At 46.2% G+C, this 25,446-nt stretch overlaps 3 protein-coding genes across 3 annotated transcripts in view; 1 reads left to right on the plus strand and 2 right to left on the minus strand.

The window, feature by feature from the left end:
• Window positions 1-515: 515 nt before the first annotated feature.
• LOC308472189 (histone H2A) lies at window positions 516-4,080 on the plus strand. Its single transcript, XM_080996850.1, has 2 exons — window positions 516-647; window positions 843-4,080. Exons 1-2 carry the CDS (start codon window positions 531-533, stop codon window positions 1,320-1,322), a joined length of 597 nt encoding a protein of 198 aa, XP_080852976.1. The 5' UTR covers window positions 516-530; the 3' UTR covers window positions 1,323-4,080.
• Window positions 4,081-8,717: 4,637 nt separating this feature from the next.
• Window positions 8,718-10,328, minus strand: H1-10 (H1.10 linker histone). Its single transcript, XM_080991518.1, has one exon. It carries the CDS (start codon window positions 10,186-10,188, stop codon window positions 9,517-9,519), a length of 672 nt encoding a protein of 223 aa, XP_080847644.1. The 5' UTR covers window positions 10,189-10,328; the 3' UTR covers window positions 8,718-9,516.
• A 6,760-nt stretch (window positions 10,329-17,088) lies between these two features.
• RAB7A (RAB7A, member RAS oncogene family) overlaps window positions 17,089-25,446 on the minus strand; it is a 28,002-nt gene continuing 19,644 nt past the window's right edge. The window contains exons 2-6 of the mRNA XM_080996973.1: window positions 23,502-23,592; window positions 20,663-20,789; window positions 19,359-19,577; window positions 18,872-19,000; window positions 17,089-18,375 (exon numbers count right to left, since the gene is read on the minus strand). Coding sequence (XP_080853099.1) covers window positions 18,280-18,375; window positions 18,872-19,000; window positions 19,359-19,577; window positions 20,663-20,789; window positions 23,502-23,554 — 624 coding nt within the window. The 5' untranslated portion in view covers window positions 23,555-23,592 and the 3' untranslated portion in view covers window positions 17,089-18,279. The remainder of the gene's footprint in view (window positions 18,376-18,871; window positions 19,001-19,358; window positions 19,578-20,662; window positions 20,790-23,501; window positions 23,593-25,446) is intronic.

The following is a 25,446-nucleotide window of genomic DNA, read 5'->3' on the forward strand; positions in this document are numbered from 1 at the left end:
CTGCCTGAGTTAAGCCCCCTTGTGAAAAACCAGACGGCCTTAAATGTTTGCCTTAATTGCGGGTGCTGCATTTGCCCTAGGGCGGGGCGGTCGTGATCCTAAACTTGGATTTGCACCTGCGGGTTAGTCTTGAGCTGGGTTTGGGGGGCAGACCAAGTATTTAAAGCAATTCAGCTCGAGAGAGAGGGGATTGGGGAAATTACGCTAACCTTGGCTGCCTTCTCACCCAGAGGTGCGGCTGCTCCAGGTGGCATTATCAGGAGCAAGTGCAGCAGCCGCCTGCCCGCCTCCTCTTTCCCCCGGTGCATCCCTTTGTCACGCCGCGCCAGAGACCCCCCGCGTCTCCCAAAGCTGCTGCTGCTGCACATTAATATGCTTCACCAGCAGCTCTCATTGCAGGCGGCCAAGCCTGCGCGTCTGTTGCCGCTCCAGCTCCCTCCGAGTCCGAACATGGACGACGCGAGCTCCTATGCAAATCAGGGATCGGAATACCCGCCAATAGCGGCGCGGCTCCGCGCTCGCCCCTGCCAATGGGAAGCCGCCGGCAGGCTGGGCTTGGATTTATATCCTCCAGCATCTCGCGCTTGTTATTGTCACTGCAGCTGCGGCTCTCGGACGGAGCGCTCCGCTTGGCGAGGCGGCGAACGGTGAGGGGAGGGAGGTGACCCCTGCGCGCGGCGAAGCCGGGAGCGCGACCTGCGACCTGCTCCCTGCCAATCCGCTCCGGGGTTGGGTTGCAAGGCGGGGAGGGGGCGGAGTTGCTCCGGAACACGCGTCAGGCTCGCAACCTGCGTTCCCACGTTACTTTGCTAACACTCTGTGGTGGCGGTGTTTTTCTCCAGGTCTTTCTCCTCCTCTGCCTGCTTCGCGCCGGGCCTCGGCTTGCAGCCCTTTCGGAGCGCCCCCCTGCCCGCCCCCTCCAGCCCAGCCGCCTGCCCGCGATGTCCGGCCGAGGGAAGTCCGGCGGCAAAGCGCGCGCCAAAGCCAAGTCCCGCTCGTCCCGCGCCGGCCTGCAGTTCCCGGTGGGCCGCGTGCACCGGCTGCTGCGGAAAGGCAACTACGCCGAGCGGGTGGGCGCCGGGGCGCCCGTCTACCTGGCGGCCGTGCTGGAGTACCTGTCGGCCGAGATCCTGGAGCTGGCCGGCAACGCGGCGCGGGACAACAAGAAGACCCGCATCATCCCGCGACACCTGCAGCTGGCCATCCGCAACGACGAGGAGCTCAACAAGCTGCTGGGCGGGGTGACCATCGCCCAGGGCGGGGTCCTGCCCAACATCCAGGCCGTGCTGCTGCCCAAGAAGACCCAGAGCTCCAAGAAATGAGCCCGGCCCTGTTTCCGAAGGGGAACAACAAAGAATGGGCCGGTGATGTGTCCCCGCCACCCCACCCGCAGGATCCGACCCAGCGGGCACCGGACATTTTCTCCCTTTTCTCTCTGCTTCACTTGGAGCAGCCAGCGCCGGGCAGATCTCTTCCTCTCCGCCTCCTCTGCCTTGGCGCAGCCATCGCTGGGCCGCCTCTGCGCCTCCTCTCCTCGCTCTGGTCCTCCCTGTCCGCCTGGCGCTGCAGCCGCCGGGCTTCCCTCTCGCCCTCGCCACCCTCTTTCCTTGGCACTCCTGCCCTCTTTCAGTCCCAGGGATTGATGTGGGAAGAGCAGGCTTAAATCATTTTTCTGTGTCGCGAGAAGGGCACGTGCTGCGGGCCTGGTGGCTGCCACCTAGTGCCCTGCAAATTGATTTCTGTATTATTTTTCCTCCCTCTGTCTCTCTCTTCTCATTCTCCCTCCCATCCCCATGATTTATCCCCTAATCTACTACCCTGAAGCTGCTTATACCTGCAGCATCTGTGCAATTAGCTTTTCTTTTCCCTCCCCCTCCCTCCCTTAAAGCCACTGTTAATTTTTCGGGAAAGGGGATTTGGAAAGAAAGGACAGTTTTGGAACTAGAAGAATGATTTGTGCATCTTGTTTTTCTTGCATTGGGACTAACTGGAAGAACGGAAGTCACGAAGCAAGGTGGAAGCTGCAAGCCTGCCCTAGGAAGGCAAGGGACTTGGCAGTGTGCCACCATTTGTGACCATGGAGGCTTTCTGCATCCTGTCTGTGCACCTGTCAGGGAGGGAGGATGAAGGCAGAGCCTCTCCATTCATTACTGTTCTGCACAAATATTCCGTCTACTCTCTTAAAACTGCTCTGTCACGGAGCTCAATACAGTGATGGATCTATCTACCTGTTGTTGCTGCACATCCCCATTCAATGTGATCACAAACTTAATAAAATGTTGGAGGGGGGAGGGGAGAAAAGGAAGCTGCCAGAAAAACCGTAATGTGAAAAGAGCCACTACTCTTGTTGAGAGAAATATTCATCTCTTCTCAAGTGCTAAGCTTTTTTTCTCCCCCTTCCTTGTTTGCTTTATGATGAGGTATTGTGTCACTGTATTTGTACTCCATTCCTAATTGTGTGCTCGTGTTAAATTTTGATTTTATTGTTGCAAACCTTTTTTTAAAGAAAGGGGGAATCTAGTTTATGAAGTTAACAGCCTTGGGCTGGAGGCAAACAGTTGTGTGAGTGAGTGTGTGTGTGTGTGTGAGAGAGAGAGAGAGAGAGAGAGAGAGGGGAAGGTTATCGGACAGTGTCTTCGGTTTCCTAAGGTATACACATCTTGTCCTACTGTCACTTCTGGCCAAACATGTTTGGGGTAGGGTTTTGAATGATGTGAATCATTTGGGCCAGACACAAAAGTGAGATGAGTGCACAGGCCAAGAACAGTAATTGTCTTTCAGACCAGCTATTCGGAGAGGGAGGGCTCCTATTATCTATCTCTAGCCTTGATTGGTGCTGCATTCAGATCTTCTGAATGCGCTTAGCAGCTTAGCTGGAACCTCATTTTAAGCAAGAGTTCTTGGATTTAGGTCATATTTTTGTCCTGTTGACGTCAGCAGAGCTAAAATCAAAAGTATTTTAGTATAATGGCTTTTGTGGTTTTTCAGCCTAAGTGATGGTAGGTCTGGAGGTGCCTGAAGCTTCCTTGAGACAGAAGCAATTACGTTGTATTGTCTGTTCTGTCCTCCTCCCACCCCCATTCCCTTTTGGATTATTAATTCTGTTATAGACCTTTCCCCAACGATGGAGGTTTGGCATTCTGTATCTTTGTTTTGCACTTTAAAACTATACACAGTTTTTTCCCTGTTCAGAATTTCACGCCTGGTGCATAAAATAGAGTGCAATTGTGGCATCTGTTTAATTGTAATCCTCAGTGGATTAATTTTTGGGATTTGGGTTTTTCTAGGGGAAAAAACTGAATTTATACTAGAGTAAAATATCTAGTTAATGTGTTGGTTTACTAAATTGGTGTTTGGGTAACGTATGAGCATGGAAGATGGCCTAGCTAGTCCTGTGGTGCATAGTAGCTATGGTACTCTAGAGATGGTATCGGAGCCAAATCTTGCTTGCTTGCCTAGGTGAAAAGTTTATAGAACCACGTGCATGCAGCAGTGTCTGGGCTATTGAGCAAGTAGAACTTGTAATATTTATGGGCAACTGTGTATGTGCTGTCAAGTAGCATGTGTTCAACCTATCAAGTGAGGTGTAAATCTGTGGATGAAGTATTGTCTTGCTCTGGTTCGACTAATAACGCATAGGTTAGTGGAACTTGGATGCTTTAATACCTGGGTAATGAAGGTGGTTTGTTCACTCCTTAGTGATACCGGAGAGGTAGAACCTTGATCTGCTCCTGTCTGATTTGTCTTGCCTATCTCCCACTGCAGACCCAGGAAAAAAGACCCATTGTTTCTAAGTTGCTATCTCATTCCTCTGGCACTGGACCAGTGTAAGGCTCTTGCTTTCTTCTAGAATGAACATGGATTGCATAATTGTGGGGAAGAGATTGTTTAAATGCAAATAACTACTGAAAAATAGGAAATGAGAGTTTGTGTTTTTCTGTCTTATTATTTCAAGATCAATATTTTGTGTTCTGTCAAAAGACTGCTTTGTATTTATTAGAAAATGCAGAACTTGTGATACTGGAAAAGTGCAAAACCAATATTCTTATTAAACCGATTCAGTCTTGAATGCACGTCAAAGATGTCTCTTGTCAACACATCACTTAATTAGCTGTTTGGGGGTTACTGAGTCCATGAAAGGTTTTTTTGTGGTTTGAGGTCTGTAATGTGCATTTATCCCCTACTGTCCTGAAAATACTGCTGGAAGAGAGGGAAGGTGGGCAGTGGAAGGTCAAAGGTTTGGTCTAGTAACTCTGACTTGACTGCAGTGTGAGCCATCTGTCTTTCAGCTCCCATGTTCCCTCTTTCTATCTAATAGCAAATTAAATGGTGTTGATTAATAAATGGGAAATTAATGTTCGTATCAAATCTTAAAGCCCATTTTGCCCAAAGTATCCTTCTGTGGTCCTGGCAGTGGAGCCCATTTTTAAAACATTTATCTGACTTGCACAACCAAATGCCTCATATCTTCCTCACTTCTCTGGCACCCAAATGGCACCCTGATCCCAATATATTCCCCTGCATGCAGAGAACTCTGCACAACCCAAGGTTTCCCATTATTCCTGACATCAGTGAAACCCATGCTCTATTAATCTGTGTTAGAACCCGTCAAGCAGTTATTTGGTGGTGCCCATTCAAAGTTGACATGACTTGCTTCCGAAAAGTGCTAGCATCGGAGTATGAAGTCCTGAGGAAGCCAGTTCAGTTGGATGCAGTATTCAAAGTAAATGGGGACAGGATTAAGCTGTGCAGTGCATTTCTTGCTGGTAGAACTTGCATTGTGCTCTCATGTATTCTCTGTTCAGAATTAATGAAATCTGTTTAGCAATTAACAAATATAACCTTCCTAAGCCCTCATCGCATGGCCCCTTGGTATATTTTAATTTTAACTGTGTTTTAAATGTAAAGCTGAAGGGAAGAGAACATGATTAAATCAACAGATGGTAAAAAGTAATATTAGAAAGGGATGTCAGTTCTACAAAGGGGCTTCGCTGTGAAGAGCTTAGGGTCCCATATGTGAGCATCTAAAAGGCTGGTGCTTCCCTGCAGCCCCTCCCTTTAGTACCTTTCTGCCATCTGTTTATGGCAATGGGTAGAGCTGGTGTGTGGGGTTGTGAAAACTTAAATGACACTAAAAGAAAATAATTGCTCTTGTCCAGAAATGGCATTCCTTACAATAGCAGCTAGTTTGCTCTTCTATCTGTGGGAGTCTATAGTTAAGTTTGCAAGTAACACTAAGCCAAACCATGAATGTATCGATGTCCAGACTGCCAGAGAGGAGAGATTGTGGCTGCTTTGTTCTTCCTCTGAGCTAAGCTGTGATTTAGTTTAGCATATTATCCAAACCCAGACTTGTAGTTTGCCTTGCTCCAGACAAACGAGGAACTGTAAACCAAAAGCAAACCTTGGAGTTTACTGGAGCAAGACAAGCCATGAGCCTGACCTGCATTTTGATGACATCTAAGCTAAACCATGACATAGCTCACAGGGGCAGGAGCTAAGTGGCTATGGTCTCCAGGAATCCTGATGGCTTAGCATGGTGTATGAACTGTGTCTGTATATTGCTTGAATTAATGGCACAAATGTGAGTTTTTCTGCCCTGTCATAAGTGTCACCGTTAACTTTCCCCTTTAATGCAGATGGAAATGAATGAATGGTGGAAAATAGATTCAGGAAGAGAATGCAGGTGGCAAAGTGTGTGGAAAAGCTTAGAAGTGACTTGAAAGCAGCAGCCTTTATATCCATTTTGGAAGATAACTCTGGATTGAGGGTGAAGACAGGAAGTCTTGGTGATCGGTCAATTCAAATGTACAGTATTGCTTAGAAGCATAAGTCGTTGCAATATATGAGGATCTTGGTGAACAGCATTAATGACCACTCTACAGAGTACCAAAAAATAAAAATTTATTCTAAATTTATTAGATTCCCAATAGTGAACTGAACAGCCATCTTTAACAAACTGGGGATATGCATTTAAAAGGCCTTCCATCCATACTATAGAATACTGTTGAAATCTGATGTGAGCCGCAGCAGATAGGTCAGGACTAGCACTGTGTTGCCACACGATGCCTCTCAACACATTATTTAATATAGCACTTGGATTGAAAAATGTGCTTCTATAATCCTTAAAACAGTTTAAGGTAGTGGACACAGAGCTTGTGTAAAAGGAATGAGAGATCTTCAACATAAAAATGTCTCCAAACTCCCAGCGGACTCTGCTACCTGCTACTCTTCTGTTTGAACCTGTAGCCTGAGAGCCTTGCAAATTATAGAAGGGGGTGCTGTGGTTTTTCCCCTCTGCCTATTTTTCACGTGCCTGTTTCTGCCTTTTGGAAATATCCTTGCAGGGAATTAGGGTAATTATGGCTCCTTTTGGAAAAGGTGAAGTCATTTAATGTTTTCCTTCTCGGGGAAACATACCATGCTGCTACAGTGGTGGTTGTAGCTATCTGCGCTTAGATATAACAGGGGTAGCCAGAGTGGGGCCCTCCAGGTGTTGAACTACAACTTCCATCAGCCCCAGCCAGTAGTTCCAAGGTATTGGATGGTGGGAGTTGTAGTTCAACAGCTGTAGCACATGGTGTTCTTTTCCCCCCTGTGTACAAAGCCCATAGCTTAAGTGTGGCTTAGTTGGATGCTGCTGGTTAAAGCTTGAAACTGTCGGATCATTCTGGAATGGACAAAGTTGAACAGTAAGAAATGTGAAAATACCAGTTCACAAAAGTGAAAGTATCTCCATGCATGATTTGAATAAAGTCTATCAATATAGTTTGCAGGGGGGTGCCTTGCTCCTGTATGTGCATTGGGTTGTGAAGTTGGGAGAATATCTTACCATCCTGTCTTCTTAAGTAGTTTATCAAGATAGAGGTTTTTCCTGAAGTGCCAAAATCTAGCCCACTGCAGTTAGTTCTAGGCTACAACTCAGGCTATATTTATTATAAGGATCTTTCTATGCCACTAGTTTTATCTGGACATTTAGAATAGTATTATCACCCTTTTTGTACAATTTGGATACCCCTTACAGCGGCACACTTGCTATGTATTATTACGTTCTTCAGAACTATATGGTGGTGGTTATATTTGCAGGATGGTGAGTTATGGCACCTATTAGGGACCATTTCATGGTGGGTGATACATTCTCTTACCCTCCCCCTTAATTGTAAACCTGAACTGTGTGCTGTGTGTTTTCTTTTATGTAGAGGATTCCTTATGGACAAGTGCCAAGATTAAAAGGGAAGGAGAAACAGTCAGGCTGCTCCTTCTACAGGCTTGGTCTTAGTTCCTGATCCTAATGTGCTCAGCTCTTGGAGCTCCTTTAAGTGTTCTCCAAGGGGCTGAAAGTTAGACCATAATTTAATATGTGGGGTGATATTTGTAGTTACAAGGTTTGTATTAGCAGGGCCCTGCTCTACTGCACCGTTTCTGCCACCCTAAGCAGGTGCCCTCCAATTCCCTTCTTAAGGTTATACACTTCCCTGACCTGAATAGCCCCATGGCAAGATCCTGCAAAAGCAGGCCTGGGGCTAGCCCAGCTTCCCTCTTTCCCAGGCAATATTCTCCCTAGACGACCATTCCCCTATCCCAGATGGCACCACGGTACCAGCCTCTGCCGTTCATTTCCCACTTTCACCTCTTCGTTTGCTGCGACTGCCCCTTCATATCGCCGCCACTGACAGGTAACGAGCCACGGAAGGTGCAGCAGTGAAGTCCCTTTTCCAGCTCTGGGGTGGAGCTCTTGTTTTTCTTGCAGTGCCAAGCGGGCCACTGGCAGGAAGGGTGGGTGAATATGCAACTACCGCCCAGCATCATATGGGATAGTTAAGAGCAGCACTGACTATATATATAGTCACATATAGTTTTTAGCTTAGGAAGTGAGCTACACTGCAGGGCTGTTGTAAGCCACTCCCGCCCCTCACGCTGGATAAACGAGAGGGCGGGTGGCAGAATGCAGCGGTAGCAGCTCCGGAGAGACGATCAATTCACGACTTAGTTGAGCACTTTGGTGCCGCCTCCCCCCTTTCAACCTGCTATCTGCGAAAGGAGTGACGCTACCGGCGCAGCCAAATGGCTTGACGTAACCGCCCCGGCCAGCCAACCAGCGGGCGTTTCCCCACTCGTGCGCACTGGCGCCCGATGACGTAATCCCCCATGTACGCAAAAGCTAGGCTCGCCCCCTAGAGGCTTCTTTTTAGCAAGGTGCATGTGCGGGGTTTTGGAGGGGAGGAACCGCCAAACCAAAGGATTGCCGCCGCCTCCCTGGAACTTCAGGTCCGGCTCGGATTTTTATGTGGACGACGACCTCCAACTTGCAATACCTACTACGATATGGGTGAAAAGTGACCAAGGGCAGAGTTTTTGGTAACAGGGCAATGCAATGCCTGCCGGCCTTTGCAGAAAATGGAGCTCAAATCAGAGAGGAAAGAGCTCGTTTGAAATGATTGACACGCCCACCTCCGGAAAACTCCACCGGCAGAAAATTAAGCGGGTGGAATGCGCATCCTTCCCCCCCCCCCACGCACAAGCTACAGCCCCCCCCCCCGCCTGGTACCCAGCCTCCTCCACCCTATAGCCGCACCCCCATTATCTCTGGTTAATCCCACTAGGGCCACCTTTTTCCTCCTTCAGCGCGTGTCAATTCTAACGCCCCCATTTCCCACCCTCCCTCGCCATTTTCATTTGCCTCTTGCACACTTAAAACACACGGAGGAAGCAGCGAGTGAAAAAAAAGCATTTTAAACGATTTATTGAACAAAAAACCCAAAAAACACAAGTGCGGAGGGGAAAGGCTACCGAAGGCAAGACACCTTTGAAGGCAGTATGATGATCTTCCACGAGGAGGGAGATCCCCTCCGATCCCCACCTTCCCTAGAACTGAGCATCTACGCATCCCGCCCGGTAATAGCTGTGCAGGCCTTTCAAAGGCAAAAACGAAATAAAAAAAGCACCCCGCCACAATCCCACTTGGTCCCAACCGCTCCCCATTTCTCCCCTCCCTCCTTGCATCCCGAGAAGCGCCTTTTTAAATGGAAAAGCCAAGACGCCCTTGCAAAGCCGTTGCCATGGCGCCGCAGCGGCATCCGAGGGGCGGCCACGACGGCCGGGGAAACTTTCGGAAGGCAGCCAAAACGCCCCCGTCAGCATGGAGAACCAGGGGCAAGCAGGGAAGCGGCGCCGCCTATCCTCCATATTTTTCGGGGGAGGGGGGCAGGAAAAAATAAACTCTTCCAAATTAAAAAACAAAAGAACCCCGCACAAGCCCTCAAGTCATCCCCCCCCTTTATTAAAAAAATAAAATAAAGGGCTGGGGCGAATAACGTATTCCTCTCCCCTCCAAGGAACCGGCGGCTATGAAGAAAAGGTGCGCCTCCAACCCACGCCCACCCCTGACCCCCCCCCCCAAAAAGAAAAAGCTACAGAAACGAAACCGGGTAACATGGCTGTGCTGAGAGCAATAAGTCACAATGTCTCGAGGCTCCACAAGTCCAGGGCCCCCTGCCCTCTCCATCTGCGCCTCATTCATTTCCTGCTCTTGAGCGCCTTGGGCTTGGCCGACTTCTTCACCTTCTTGGCGCTGGGCGAGGCGGCCGTCTTCTTGGCAGCCTTCTTGGCTTTCACCTTGTCCTTCTTGGCGGCGGCCCCGCCGGCGCCTTTCTTGTGCGACTTCTTCTCCAGCTTTTTGCTCTTGGCCACGGGCTTCTTCTCGACCTTGCGCGACGCGGGCACGGCCACCGCCTTCTTGTGCGACTTGGCGTGCGAGGCGCCCCCGCCTCCTGCTCCGGCGCCCCCTTCTCCGCCCTCCAGCTTCTTCCTGTTGAGCTTGAAGGAGCCGTTGGCGCCCGTGCCCTTCACCTGCAGCAAGGTGTCGTTCTGCACCAGCGCCTTGATGGAGTACTTGAGGTAGGTGCGCCCGTTCTGCTGGTCGAACCAGGCCACTTTCTTGGCTTCGTTGTAGATCTTGGCCAGCGAAGAGCCGTTGCGCTCGCCCAGCTTGCGGATCGCCTCCACCACCAGCTGGCTGTACTTGCCCGGCTGGTTCTTCTTCTTGCTATTTTTCTTCTTCTTGGAGGGCGACAACACCGACCCGCCGCCGCCTTTGGCTTTCTTGGCGGCGCCTTTCTTCTCCGGAGCCAGAGGCGCCTCTTCCGCCTCGGCCAGGGGCAGGTCGGCTTCTTCCAGCTCAACAGACATGCTGGATAAAGCGAGACGGCGCTCTCTCCAAGAGAAAAAGACCAGGCTCGTGTGCGCGCTCAGGAAGCAGCAGCAAACGCAGTCGCCGAGCACAGCTCGCCTCTGCTCCGCCCGAGAGAAAGCCGTCTGCCTGGGCGGGCTCCGCCACAGCTCTTTATATGCGCCAGGAGCGGACCACGTTGAGAACAACAACAGGCAGCGAGGAGGCCGGCTCCAAGTTGTGCTTTTTGTGGCCCCTTCGGCGAGCTCTCCCGCCCGCGTCCGGCGGCCTAGGGTGGGGCTGCCGGCGCCAGCGGCTGCTCCCGACGGTGCCTGACGGAGCTGCCCGGGCGCCGCAGCCTCCCGGGGCTGGGAAAGGTTCCCTGGAGGCGATTTTAAGGGCGCACCCTATGCTGGGGGAAGGCAGAGGATGGGGGCGCCCTGTATGGAGGGCTCTGGGGGGCCCCGAGGGATCCGCACGGCACGGCCAACGTGCGGACCCGGTAGAGAAGAGGGCGCCGCGTGCCGCTGGCCAGTCGTGGGGCGCCGGCGACCCTCGGGGGGGTGACTAGCCCAGGGTTAATTTGTTGCAACTAACACACTGGACGCCCTCACGTGGTCGGCTGCAGCAGCAACGGAGCTGTGGAGCTCATTCCAGGGGGGTCCCCGCCCGATCTGGAGGGGCCGTGACTCAAGGGGTTGCGGGGCTCAGAGAGGGCAGGATTTGGCCGCCCAGGGATCCTCGGTTGTAGGGCGGCAGCACCTTCCAGTTTGGGCTAGAGGGGGTTGCAAGCCCTCCCCCTACCACGCGGGCACTCCCGACGGAGGCGCGTTTGGTCTCTAGTATGAAGTGGTATGGAAGGGCAAAGGGGCGCTGCTATCTGTGCTGCTTTTGGGGGGCGAGGAGGCGCGATGTATATTTACCATAGGAAATGCCCAAATTGGTGAAACAACCGATGAAGCGAAGGTCGGGAGGGGGGATTCTTGAACAACCAGGTGGAGGAGCCTGCAGAGAAGGCGTTGGGTGCTCACTCACTTTATTGCTTTTGAGTTTGTATATATTTATATTTGCGAGTTCATTATATCAGCCTTGGTAACTCCTGTTAGATGGGGTTGGGGTGGCCATGTCTCAACTTGGGCTTCGTGCGGGGAAATGAATATGGAGGATGTTTTCAGGATCTTGCCACTTGTCTTTACAGACACGGGTAACATTGCAAGGCACCCGGAGATAAGAGGGTATGTAAAGTCTAGCCACGAGAAGTCTCTCCGGGCAACTCCGCACCCCACTTCGAGCTACCCAGGGAGGGGGCGGCGCCCTTTAGTTTCTGGTTAAAAGAAAGCGATAATCGGAGGCGTGCAAAACGGGGAGAAGATCAGCGCCGCGGGGTGGGGGCGGTTTGGTGCAGCGGCTCCTTTTCAGCCAAGGCGCACCTTGGGGCTTTTTTCCCTTTTCCGGATTTGATTGGAAACAGATCGGGTGGCAACGGACACTTCCTTCGGGGAGCAGCTACTGGCGGCAGGAGGCATCTTGCTCCGCACGCGGGATGCCATGGATTTATCGCGTCTGCCAAGTCTCCTTCCCGCCCCCCAATTTGAACAGAATTTAAATTCCCTTTTACCCACGTTAGCTTATAAGCTATCTGAGAGGGCGCCCGATCCGGACGCATTTAAATAAGGGGGCGCGCATATGCCCCCCCATAGGAAGGGGGCTGGCAGGGAAAGGGGGGGCGGGGCGGCACCACCTCTGCTTTAGAAGTGCAGACAGCCCTAGCCAGTGTTGCCAAGAGCACTGTGTAAAATATGTGTGTGTGTGTGTGTGTGTGTGTGTGTGTGTGTGTTTCTTTTTATATTAGGGGGTGGGGAGAGAGATCTTCATGCAGGGAAGAAAACGAAAGCAACCCAGCGCGGTTACTGAAGGCAAGGGAGCTTTTTAGCCATGGAATCCGCCTACACCATCAAAGCCTCTTCTCTGCTGCCACCTTTTAAAGCTGGTTCACGATCGCTCTGGGAGGGAGAGAAGCAGGCGCGTTACACCCACTTTCAACTGCATCCTCCTGCGCAGGAAAAGTTACCCCCACCTTCCTTTGCCTTGAATCTGATTTGCTTCTTATGCCAAAAGGGAAAGGGGGGCGGGGAGGCAATTCAAACCCTCGAGCTCCGCAGCTTGCTTTCTCGCTCCCCCTCCCACTTTCGATAAATCTGACACCCGTCCTCTTCCTCCTCCTCCTCCCGTGTCTTATTATTTTCTCCGCCATTTCGCTCGCTCTGCCTCCCTCTTGCACGGCTTTAAAAAACAGCAGTTCTGTGCAGGAGGTAAAAACCGCGCTCTGGGGAAGAGCCCACCCCGTAGACGTCTTGCAAAGCATGTTGGGATGAGGTGGACCTCGGTTTACCACACAGCTTCTTCTGCTCTTAAGCAAAGGATCGCTTTTAAACCCATTGGTTATGCCTTAGAACAGCCTGAGGTTTCTATGTAGATGTAAAAAAGCACGTTGGTGAACCGTGGGGATTTTATTTTTAAAACCTGCAAAGCTGAGACCTTATCACCACACTGCTTCTCATCTAGGTAACTACCGACTGGTCAGTTTGACATTGATACCTGGACATTGATACTAGAACAGATAATTAAACCGTCCATCTGTAAGCACTTAGAAAAGGAAAAACCCAGCATGGGTTTCTCAAAAACATGTCATGCCAGACGAATCTTATTTCTTTTTTTATGGAGTTACAAGCTTGATGGATCAGGGGAATACTGTGGACATGGTGTATCTTGATTTCAGAAAGGCTTTTGACAAAGTCCCCCATGATGTGGAGAAGCTGGTAAAGTGTGGGCTAGACATGGTAACTGTTAGATGGATTTGTAGCTCCTTGACTCACCGAACCCAGAGTGCTCACTAATGGTTCCTTGTCTCTTGGAAAAGTGACAAGTGGGATGCCACAGGGTTCTGTCCTGTGCCTGTTTCTGTTCAACATCTTTATAAATGACTTGGACAAATCAAGGATAAGATAATCCAATTTGCAGATGACATGAAACTGGGAGTGGTAGCTAATGCTGCAGAAGACAGAATCAGGATTCAGTATGATCTTAACAGATTGGAGAACTAGACCTAAACTAACAAAATGAAATTCAATAGAGACAAATGTAAGGAATAAACTTAGGCACGAATAACCAGTTGCAAACATAAGATGGGGAACACCTGGCTTGCCAGTAGTACATGTGAAAAGGATCTTAGTACCACAAGCTTAACATGAGTCAACAGTGTGATGTATCAGCAAAAAAAAAATAATGCTACTCTAGGCTGCATCAACAGTAATGTCCCAGTCAAGGGAAGCAGTAGTCCTGCTCTGTTCTGCCTTGGTTGGATTACACCTACAGTACTGCATCCAGTTCTGGGCACCACAATTTAAGAAGGATGTTGACAAGTTGGAACGTGTTAAGAGGAGGGCGATCAAGATTATCAAAGGTCTGGAAACCAAGCCTTGACAGCCTTACAAAACTGAATTCTGCACTTTTCCCCAGGCTCTGATGGAATCACAGTGTACACACATCCCCAATAATAGGGAGTACAGTGTAAAATATGGAAATGCCAAAGAGCATCAGCTTATAGGTTGGCCAAATTTCCACATGGAACCCACTAGAGAAAAGGGAGTGTTAATAAACAAGCTAAAGAATTACCAACCCAGTGTGGTGTAGTGGTTAGGAGCGGTAGTCTGGTAATCTGGGGAACCGGGTTCACATCTCCGCTCCTCCACATGCAGCTGCTGGGTGACCTTGGGCTAGTCACACTTCTTTGAAGTCTCTCAGCCCCACTCACCTCACAGAGTGCTTGTTGTGGGGGAGGAAGGGAAAGGAGAATGTTAGCCACTTTGAGACTCCTTCGGGTAGTGATAACGTGGGATATCAAATCCAAACTCCTCTTCTTCTTCTGACCAAGGCAATAGAGTAGGCCTGTTACTTCCCTTGAATGGCTTCCATAACTTCCTAGCCCTTCTTATTACATGTGTTAAAGATGCACAGCACTCAGAAGTTTTAATAAATTTTATTCCAAACTGCTTTGGGGCTAGTGGCATTGGTGATTTGGAATACATGGTCAATCCAAGAGTTTACCGCTCTGTCAATGCATTATTAGCTCCTGCTTTTGCCTTTTTGAACCATAGCAGCTTTGCATGTGTGCGGAATTGACAGAGGACATGCTCAGTTGCCATGCATCTCGAGCCTTGTTAGAACCCAGAAAAAATAAAATTTCAGTTGACATGCAGGATATCATTATCTACTACACTCCTATGTCCTATACAGGACATTGCATTCCCCCAAACAGGCAGACTCCCAAGAAAAAAGCTAACCTATTTTGTCTAGTCTTCCAACTTCCAAAAGATTCTAGCTGATATTTAAGGATACTCAAGTGACAATGATGGGGAAGGCTATAGAAAATCCAAATTGTTCTATGCCTAGGAGAAAGGAATTCATTATAGACCAGTTACTAGAAATGAAATCATTAATATGAACTTTTCATTGAATCAGCTGGTCCAAAACAGCTTTTGATCTAATAAAAGGAATCAGCTGGGGGGGAGCCCTTTTTGCTGATTACCTCTGTACCGCCACCAACTTCCACCCTGGTTTTTTTTTGGGGGGGGGGGCTTTGAATCAGCAAAACTCTCTTCTGTTAAAAGATGCCTCTGCTGGACCAGAAACCCTTCCCTGGGGTCCAACCCACTGATGCCAATTCAAGTCATCACAGAGCAAATATGAGGTTTTCTAATGAGGGTCCATCAATATGCTTTTGAAAGAATGTAGATCGAAGACAGTGATCAGACCATTCCAATTTCTACAGAACTATGGTATAAGTGAGAGCACGGGTCCAAAGCAAAATAGCCACTCCAAGTTCAGCAGCATTTTCTAACTATACTACAATGGCAACAGCCATTCCCTGTATCACAGCAGAAGTTTCCTGAAGGTATATTGGAGGGCAGCTGTCAATGGTTTAAAATCCATAAGTGAAGACTTGTTGCCATGACAATTTTATAATTCACAAGCATTCTTGGTGTTCACAACACAGAAATTAATAGTGGGCTCTGCTATGACATTTTCAGTTCCTCCTGGGTTGTTTTGATTTGTCAGCTTCTACTTCACTGGAGCCCTGGGAGGCCTGGTGTTACAAGATGCGGTTTTGAACAAGTCATGCTTTTCAAGTGGCAATTTAGTTTGATCAGTGAAGTACGCTTGAAGATACTGAAGCAGCTGGCTACACTGAAACCTGCAACGGCAGAAAAGGCTGTGCCATCGCAGCGCAGCTATGAAGTAAATCAGCTGCAAACCTCTTTTGGAAGACAAAGAGAACATTTCTGAGAAGAAACCATAGACCATGAAAAAGGCAAAGAAATTTAGAGGAGCCCAAACCATGTTGCAACAACCATAGCACATATCCATTTTGTGGCATTCATGTACCATATAGCCATGGGTGGATGTTTTGACAAGTGAAAGAAACTAGCTGCACAGGCAGAACAAGTGTACAGCAATCTGCACTGAAAAAAACAGTTCTCGATCTACCTTGTCAAAGGCATAAAGGTGGGACACTGCAACAATCCTACTGACAATAACCATACCAGAAGGCCTGTGCATACATGGTAACGGAAGAGGTTACATTATATACTGGCCTAGATCATCCAATTATTCCTGGCATTGGAGGTGAGCTCCATCACTGAATGCCCGGAGGATAAAGAACAGCAGCAGCTCCTTGAAAAATGTTCTAAGCCTTTCCCGCTATAGAAGAATTTTACTCTGAAATACTACCAATTAACAGTGTTTGCTTTCTAGAGCTCAAGGCTTTTTGAAAATCACATTGACCTCATACACAACCCACTACCATGAATGCATGGTTTCAGCATTGCCAATGTTCAGAGAAGCAGAAGTGCTCAGTATTTTTATCCATGTTTAATTTTGGAGGGATACTCCACACATGAGATGCCTTGAATCTAACTCTTTCATGAGTCATCTATATGGCTAGTGGCCTATATAGTGGTAAGGTTTTGGAGCCAGCTATTGCATTAAAACAATCCGTCCTACATTGTACAGCAAGGATTTGACCCCATTTCTGTTAAACAACATATACAAACTACAGAGTGGAGGAACTAAATATCTGTTCCTTCTGATATGGAACAAGAAACTGCAGTACAACAATGAGAGCTCTATTGTTCTCCAGGCAATTAGTTAGCTATACAAGACAATGGCCCAATTTGCACTCAGTGCTAAGCCAAACCATGGCTTAGCACAAATATGCAGGTGTGTGGGTTCCTGAGATGCAGAATGCAAACACTGTGCTCCTTCCCTGGTCCTGCTGTGCTACATAGGAATAAGTCAGGGTTTAGCATTGTATGAACCTGTGGTTGTGGTTGGTTTCTGCTCAAGCCAAGAACAGCAAGCCAAGAACAACAAACCTCGAAAATGGGCTCAGTTGCAATGCCAAACCTTGGCATAGTTCTGGGTAGCTAGCAGTAACAGGACAGGGCGTTTGGGAGATGGCTTTCAGCAGAATTTTCACTCCAGGAATGCATTTGCTCATTCATGCTAAGCCATGGTTTGGCTTAGCTTACATGCAAACAAGGTCAATGTCAAGCCACAGAAACTATTCATATAGCTCATGATGAGAATTAGCATGGTAAGTCTGAGCATGTTAATGTTTGCTGTCACAACTTTTCCCTAACAAGAATTAAAAATATTAAAGCAACACAGCTTTACTTCCTCGCTGTTGCAAGCAGTAGCTGAGATTTCTGCTTCATTCTACCCTTTCCCTGGCTGGCTAAGGTTATGCTAAGGGGAAGTAATAGAACAGTTAAAAGTGGGCAGTGGACAAGAAGAGATTAAAATTAGCTCAGGAGCTTCAGTTTCAGTAACGTGATAAAAATAGAAACAGGAGCAAGAAGTTTTGTTCTTGTTAAGTTTATTGGCATGTTTCTTTACAGAAGAGCTCTGCCTACATACTAGAATGTAGACCTCTGGGAAAAACAGTAGAAGGGCTCCATTTAAGAAAGCTACAAATGCAAGAACAAGGAGAGGGCAGAACAAAGTTGCCAAGTTTCCATCCAGAAAATCCAGACTAGTGACAGTAAGAGAGAAAGGGGAAGGTGCTCTTAGTCACCAAGAATGACCATCACAACCCATATGGAGATTGTTCTACAAGACAGACATGTTAGATTCCTCTTTACATTTGCAGAATTAATCATGAAGGGTGGTGGTGGTAAAAGGCAAACAAAGTGATCATTCTGAAAGCTGTATTTAATTTTTCTTTTTAAGTCCAATAATCCAGTGTGCAAGGTTATGCAAATCATCCTTTGAAGATTTAGCTACAAAGAAGCCAGACAATATTTTTCCAGAAGATGAAGCTTTTTGGCTCTTAAAATCAATAAAAATGTTTACATAATTCTTGCTTCTACTGTACAGAATACTGCCTCTATCTGGACTTGTGTTGCTAGCACACGGCATTCCACAAGTGTCCTGTTCACTTCCTAAACAACCTGTGTTTCAGTACTTAAACATGTAATTCAAGAATTTTACACTAATTTATACATTTTAATTGGTTGCATATATTAACATGTACTATAAGATTTCTCCTAAAGAAGCCATTACATAATACGTGGATACTGTAAAAAGATCTGATTAGTTAAAAGTAACAAGCATTAACAGATACATACAAAACTCAACCTAGTTGGATCGAATGCTGAGCTTGCAATGAACTATGAGTAATCAGCCTTTCCAGTTGCAGCCTTCACAGGGGAAACACAAGACATTAAAAGGTAAATTGTTACAGATTCTGTACATAGTTTCTTTCCGCTGGGACACCTGGAAGTAGCTTAAGTTCCAAACATAGTTTCCTCTTTTTAAAACTAGGAGAAAGGTCTGCTACCATGAAATAATGAGATGGGATGTAGGGACATGGGAGGCGTGAAAAGGAATGGGCTTACAAGTTGTTCATGGTAAAATGGGTGATTTTGGCCACTGAAAATAGGATCTTGTTTTTCTTTTTACACAGAAGAGGGGCTGTGTGTGTATGTGTTTGAAGGCCTAAGTGTGATATCTGTTTGTGAAGGACTGTTCTCAACCCCTCCAGCCCCACCTCAGCAGCTGCAGCTCTCCGCAGAGGCTTTCGCCCGGTCATTCTTGTCTAGTTTGATAGGTTCGGGAAATTCATTGTAAAGCTCCACTTCAGTTTCCTATAATGAAAGAAAGAAAATGTCACCAACTACAATTTGGTCCTTTTATTCAACTAAGTGGGTGCTAATAGCACCACTTCACCATCATGCCCAATACCTGCTTCCCCAACTCCTGTTCTCTGGAGGAAACAAGCAAAGCAAAGTCTTCCTAACTTGGATGGAACCAAGTTAATACTACAGTTTATGACAGGAGAAGGTGCAATGTAAAAACCAGGTGCAGCACACCTTGAAGTGCCATGAACTGAAACACACAATTCCAACTGTTGATGACGTAAGAGGCATCACTGCCTATGGGGATGTATGTTCATCCCACTTTTGCCTTTGAAAACAGGTTTTTGCAATGTTTCAGAATCCTGTTCAACTGGAAAACATATTGGACAAATGCCAGTGCACAAAGGCATCAGTGCCTCCATCACCTATCTCCAGCCATCGCCTGGTTTGATATTGCATATAGAATAAGGACCGGACTGCCAGAAGAGGGCACTAGAACTCATACCTGCTTAAGTGCATTTCGTGCAATTGTTTGGAAAGCCTGTTCCACGTTAATGGCCTCCTTGGCACTGGTTTCAAAATAAGGGATATTGTTTTTGCTGTAGCACCAGGCCTGTGCTCGTTTTGTAGTAACCTGTAATAGAAGCAAACTCCTTTAAGCTCTTTATAATTACCAAGAGTCAACCGCATTCATCTTCCATGTCCGTACCAGCCATCTTTTTTCACTGCCAAATAGCAAAGCAATTTGCATTGCTAAATGTAAAACCCCATGTTTCCCAGAATCCCCAGGAAACATTGTTCACCAACTGTTCTCCCCATTTCCCCCCCCCCCACTCCCATTGTTTTCTCTTCACTATTTAAAAATAGCAGGCTTCTGCAGACAGGATTCAGTTTAGCATCCTTAGGAGATCCTGGTTAATGGTGGTAGATTCAGAATGTTTGCTTTGATAATTATTCTAATTAAACCCCACAGTATGCATCAACCAGCTTACTTGTCTGTTTTCAAGGTCAATCTTGTTTCCCAGCACAACAAAAGGAAAGTTCTCAGGATCCCGCGGACTGGCTTGAATGAGAAACTCATCTCGCCAGCTGTCGAGAGTTTTAAATGTGTTGGGAGCCGTTACATCAAACACCAGCACGCAGCAGTCTGCTCCTCTGTAGAAGGCTACTCCCAGAGACTGAAACCGTTCCTGCCCTGCTGTATCCCATATCTGCAAGACATTGGAGAAGAACTCTTAGGGACAAGCTCAGATCAGGCCTCAAAATCATACTGACTGAAGTTCCTCAATGCCATAACGCTGCTTGTCAGAATGTCATACAAATTTGGAAGGAGCACATTCGTGCTTTTGGAAAAAGTATCAGCATGCCCCTAATGGAGAGTAGGTTCTTAAAGACCAATAGTGCCAATAGTTTGGCAAGTGAATTTGGAGCAGCCTGCCAAATGTGGGAAGGAAGTGCCTTTACCCCTTAAACAAAGCAGGACCATCTAGAATTACAAACCATTCCCCATCCCACCCAGTTCAGAAAATTGCAGGCCATGCAGAGGAAGCTCCATGCCATGCTGAGCTATATAAGAGCAGGCTAGTCTTTAGTCTGCATGGCAGAAAATAAGCCTCTCCTTCTCAGCTCTCCTGCATCCTATACTTGTGCCTGTGATTTTTTCTACCTAGATGCAGGACTTCACATCTATCTGTTTAATTTCATCTAATTGTTTTTGCTCAGGGTTGTTTTTGCTTGTGGTGTTGCTGGGAGATGCCCAGCATTAGAGCAGGTTGCCAGAGGGAAAAGTTTTGTGATGCTACTCAATTTGCCCTCTGACACTGCAGGGTAAGGGGCAAGCCACTCTCACTTCTGTCGCTACTAACAAGACACCATAACATAATTTAAGCATTCTGTAGATATTTGACAACGGCTAGTTTAGAATAGTTGTCCAACTATCAAATATGCCATCCCTAGTAAGATCTGGATTCTTTTCCGCTCGTGTCATCGCATCAAGGGTCTCTGTCTCTCACGCACACTCACGTTTGCCACTGCCTCCTCCAGAGGCTCGAGAAGAGCAAGACATGTTCTCAACAGTGTGCTGAGCCTTGGGACCACCAGTCAATCATCCTATTGCTTTCCAAGCATCAATGCAGGGCCTGGTGTGACTGGCTCTTTCGAACTGGGCATTCCTCCCTAACATGCTGTTAGCCCTATCAATGCTGTCTAGCAGAAAGGCAGATTATATACACCTAAACACAAAATACAATTTGTAGATCTCTGCAAGTTGCAGAAATGCAACAGATACAATTCTTACCTGCATTGTGACTAGCCTGTCATCCACCATCACTTCCTTTGTGAGGAAGTCGGCTCCTATTGTAGCTTTGTACTGGTTACTGAATTTCTTGTTCACATACTGGTTCATGAGAGATGTCTTTCCCACCCTATGGGAGGAGGAAGAGAGAAAAGCCATAAGGATACAAAGAATACATGTTGTTGTGCACATACAGTATGCAGCCATATTCTAATTACAGAAGAATACAAGTTACCCTGCATCACTCTTGGATTTATTCAGGAGTGTTTTAATCCTTAGGACTACAAACTAAAATGCTGGTGCATTGGTGGCAAACTTACGACTCTCCAAATGTTGTGGGACTCCTAACTCCAATTAGCCCCAGCTGGCATTGCCAATGGTCAGGGGTGATGAAAAGCTGCAGTCCAGCAACGGGGGGACGGGACGACAGGATACGCACCCCACCTTAGATCTGAAGGTACGTGAGACCACCACATTGCTGAAGCTAACAGGCCAGAGTCTGGTCTGAGTCTGCATGTAAGACTGTTTGGAAAGCACCTACATTGCATTGGGTTTCATGATATAAGAATAGCAGTATATAAATGAGAAAGGTAAAGAAATCCAAACAACTAACTCCTCTCAGGGGTCATTTCCGTAGTGGCCCTGTATTAAGGTGCATCTGGGATCACTTCCTCATAACCCATTTAACTGAGAATACATCCTAATTTGTTCACAGGGAGATCAGAAGATGTTGCACCAAGCAAATGTCACCCTCCTCGCCAGTGCATTTACCTGTCACTTTCCTTCTTGCAAAAAGTATGATCTTTTGTTGAAACAGTTAGTTGAGCAAGACCTCAAAATCAACTTTAACTGCATTAACTTGAATTTGCCACAATAGAATTTCACCTGAAAATAGCAGCAGTCTGGAAGCACCCAAAGCCTGTCAGTTGCTTTTAAGTGGGCTTTGAGTGTTTTTATTGCCATCTGTTTTTTACTGAAATGATCTTGATCTTGAAATGCCATTGCTCAGTTTTCAATTAGAGTATAGCTGTTTTCTGGTCTGCCTGGAAATTTTTGTATCCTGCTGTTTAACATGCATTTTTAAATACATGTTTTTAAGTTAGTTTCAAGTGTTTTTGAAAGGCAACATAAAACCCTAAAAAATAAGACAATTCAGCCCCGTGTTTAGCATTCTACTTATGAAAGAAATAGTTCACCCTCCAATACATCCCTTTAATAATTTGAGGCTGAATTAGGGTCAGGAACAAGTTATCCCACAGAATAACTGAAACAAGAGGCTCAAAGAGATTGCATGAGTTATCTGAAGCAGCACTTTCAAATATAATGATTAGATGAATACATCAAATGCACTAACAGTAAGGTGGGTGATATATTCTTTGTCTGGAAAATAAAGGATTCATTTCAACATGCCAACCTTCACAAATGTGGAATTAAAACAGCAAATTGTGCTGAAAGCCTTGTGTCTTTACTGGACTAGGCTTTAATTCCATTAATATCTATAGGTGCTGAAGTGAGCTCTTTCACAAGACCAGTATCGAGATGTGGCCCAAATTTATTTTCTATTGAAGCGACTCTGCCTATTAGGTGATACAGGGTATGAAAATATGTGAACAGTCTGTAACTGAGGAAAGGAAATCAGTATGGATGGAATAGTTTTGGTCTTTCACTTACACCTTTCCTCTAGTATGATACAAGATCATATGTGTGTACAACAGATTGTTTAAGGAAGCTTCACTCTATCGACTGAGAGGCTGGTGTGGCACATTAGCAGAATTTGCTATTTCACAACTATGACTGCAGCGGCCAATCTCTTTTACAGAGATGTACTCAATATGGCCACAACATCTTTCAGAAGCCTGGGCCAAGTGACATCAGATCTGTTTATTAAGAGTAGAATTTGGGTCACATTACATTCCAGGCAGCAAATATGAAACTGCTTTTCCACTGACGGTTGTGAAACAGCTTTACTCACAAAAAAACCCCATCCATTTGCATTAAGCATTTGGTATTCTATGACAGCATGGTTTGTACCACGCTGCTTTAATGCCTAGAGCACTGCTCTTAAGAGAACTGGTAGAGCTTTATGATCATTGATTTTTCTGTCGCACATCTGCTCTCTCTCTTGTGGGAAGCTCCAAAAAGCCTGGATTTCCTCAGCCATGCAGTATGTAGGTGAAGCTGTTAATTGCCTAGGCAGCATAATGCAGGTAGGATGTTTTGACAATTTATTCAGCACTGAAGGTTAGATCAGGCAGCAACAATATAGTTGTTTTTAAGTTTACACACCATCTGACTCTGAAGAATTACTCTACAATAAAAAATAGTCTTAATTCTACCAGGGTTATGAGTTTTTGTAAAAAAAAAAAAAAAAAAAAAAGGGTATCTGTGTAATTTGAGCCTTTAAACAATTTCCCCCAGCAACTACGGACTGAAAGCGGAGTGCTGGTTTATTTATTTTTATTATTTTCTTCATTATTCTTGAACTTGTTTCAAAACCTAAATCCACTTCTCCCTTTTGTGGTAATTCACACAACACATGCAACGCTGCAGGCCAAGCTGCTTCCTTTACTTCTGATCACAATTCCATGGCAGCAACAATTTGCATTTCAACAAGTGTTTTCCTGGATTCTGCATGGCTCACTGATGCTGCACAGCAATTTATACAGTGCCAGTAAAGCAAACAAAACTTAGGTAGCTTCCCAGGTAAGATAGATAGGTCCCCGTTTGTAAAGAGCTTCCAACTACCCCAGCCATATGCATTTCAAGTGAGCGTTTTATGATGCAGCAAACATTGTGCTACATCCAATAGTAACAGACACCACTTTGTTGAGGCTCCACTTACCCTGAGTCGCCAAGGATGATGACTTTGAGTAATACTTTCTTCCTAGAAGTCATTGTTCAAGGGTTCAGAAGATCAGTTCCAAGTGCACTTACTGGACCAAAAAAGAGAGAGAGAATACTATTTTAAAAAAAAAAAATGCAGCTCATTTGCTGCTTGCAGCATCTCAAAGTACAGGACAACCGATGAGCAGGTTGTGTGGCTTCAAGCTAGGTTAACAGGTACGTACTGCCTCTTCAGATGCATACTTGTTAAACCCGTAGGGTTTGGCCTACTCTTATGACTAGAAAACACGAGGACCCATCAGGCTCTTCAAGTTCTGGGAAAGTCTGGCCATGAAACACAAGTAGTAAGGAAATAAAATGTATCCAAGCAAGAGCAGCAAAAAGTTGCTTGACGGGGAAACTAGGCTGCCACACTATCTAATAATGAAGAATCCCAACGATTAACAATGGCTTGCATGCAACATACTTTTTTTTTATCCAACTGCCTGAATGCTAACAGTCTTAGTCAATGCTACTATGCACACCGCAACTTCAGTCCTCTTTAGGCTTCAGATTTCACAAGGATTATCCCTTGTGAAAGAACAAAGAGTCTCATCTTACCCCTATTCTATGCATGAATCATGCATTACTAACCAGATTAGACTCTGCAGCAAGGACTCCAGTTCAAAAGTCTTAATTTTCACCAAAAGATCTATAACAAGTTTAGAAAGCGGTTTGGCTATTGCATAGGGAGAAAAAAGATGCTCCACAAGATTCAGGTTTACACACACCCTTCAGGGATAAAAACCCCTTCGATCTACAGTGGCCCACTGGCAGTTAGTTGCAATGCTCTGCAATGTTTGTATACCAAGTGCTGGAGAATGAAAACAGGCAGCAAGGAAGCTTTCACAAGCAGCCTCTTCCAAAGGAAGCAGGATGAAGGAGAGCAGGGGCTTTTAAGAAGAACCGATGAAGGCACAAGAGCAAGGAAAAGGTTTCACAGTTCTTTGAATGCTGGACAGTCACTATTGTCAAGGTAGCAGCATCTGTAAGTAGTTCATAAAACAGCTATAAAGTTCAGCTGGTCAGCAAATGTAGAAGAGGAAAATATCACAAGGGGCATGCAGCAATTAACCAAAAGTTCTATATGCAATTCATACACCAGAGATTGCTAAGCTGCACTGATAGCTTATGACAGCAGCCTTTTGCAGCTTCTTTAAAAAAAAAAAAAAAGTACGGCAATGGTTAATCACTGGGCTTGCTCATTGAATGGACAAACTAGTATCTGTACTCAGTTCCTTAGAATTTGTTGTTTTAGCTGGCACTTAAGGGACCCAGACATTGTGCAACGGACTCACTGCTGTAAACTTCTACTGCAGGCAAGGGAAATTTCCATCCTGTGTACCATATTAGGCCCACACTATTTATTATTTTGATAAGCATGAACTAATATGCAATTGACATAAGTGACACATTGTTAATATCACATTTTAGCAGAAATTGTTAATACACATTTTATTTGGTGTTTAAAATAAAAATATTGGTACCATACTTCAGTTTTCAAAACACTCTACTCTTTATTGTTAAACTCCTTAGCATATTGTCTATCCTTAGCATATACTTAGAGGCTTCAAAGCACACACATTTCAATAATCCTTGAGTGTCAGTCAAGCACAAAAAATGGCACCCAGATTTTTTGAAGTGCTCACAAATGGAGAATCTTTAGATGCAAAATGCACCTGGTGCCCTGCTAATTTCAAGCCCAGTATCACAGTGTCAGGCGAATGACAGGAGGGCAGTCCCACCCTCTTCAAAGTGGTCCACAATAGGTGGGTGAGGTGAGGATCCAGCACACCAGAGGTTCCCAACATCTGTTCTAGAACTCTGATTTTCCACACTGACAAACCCAAGGCAACTCTTACTTCAAGACTTAAGTGCACAGCCAAACTCTAAGTGAAATCATT

Source organism: Podarcis pityusensis (assembly GCF_964106645.2).
Source record: "Podarcis pityusensis genome assembly, chromosome: 2".
NCBI lineage: Eukaryota > Metazoa > Chordata > Lepidosauria > Squamata > Lacertidae > Podarcis > Podarcis pityusensis.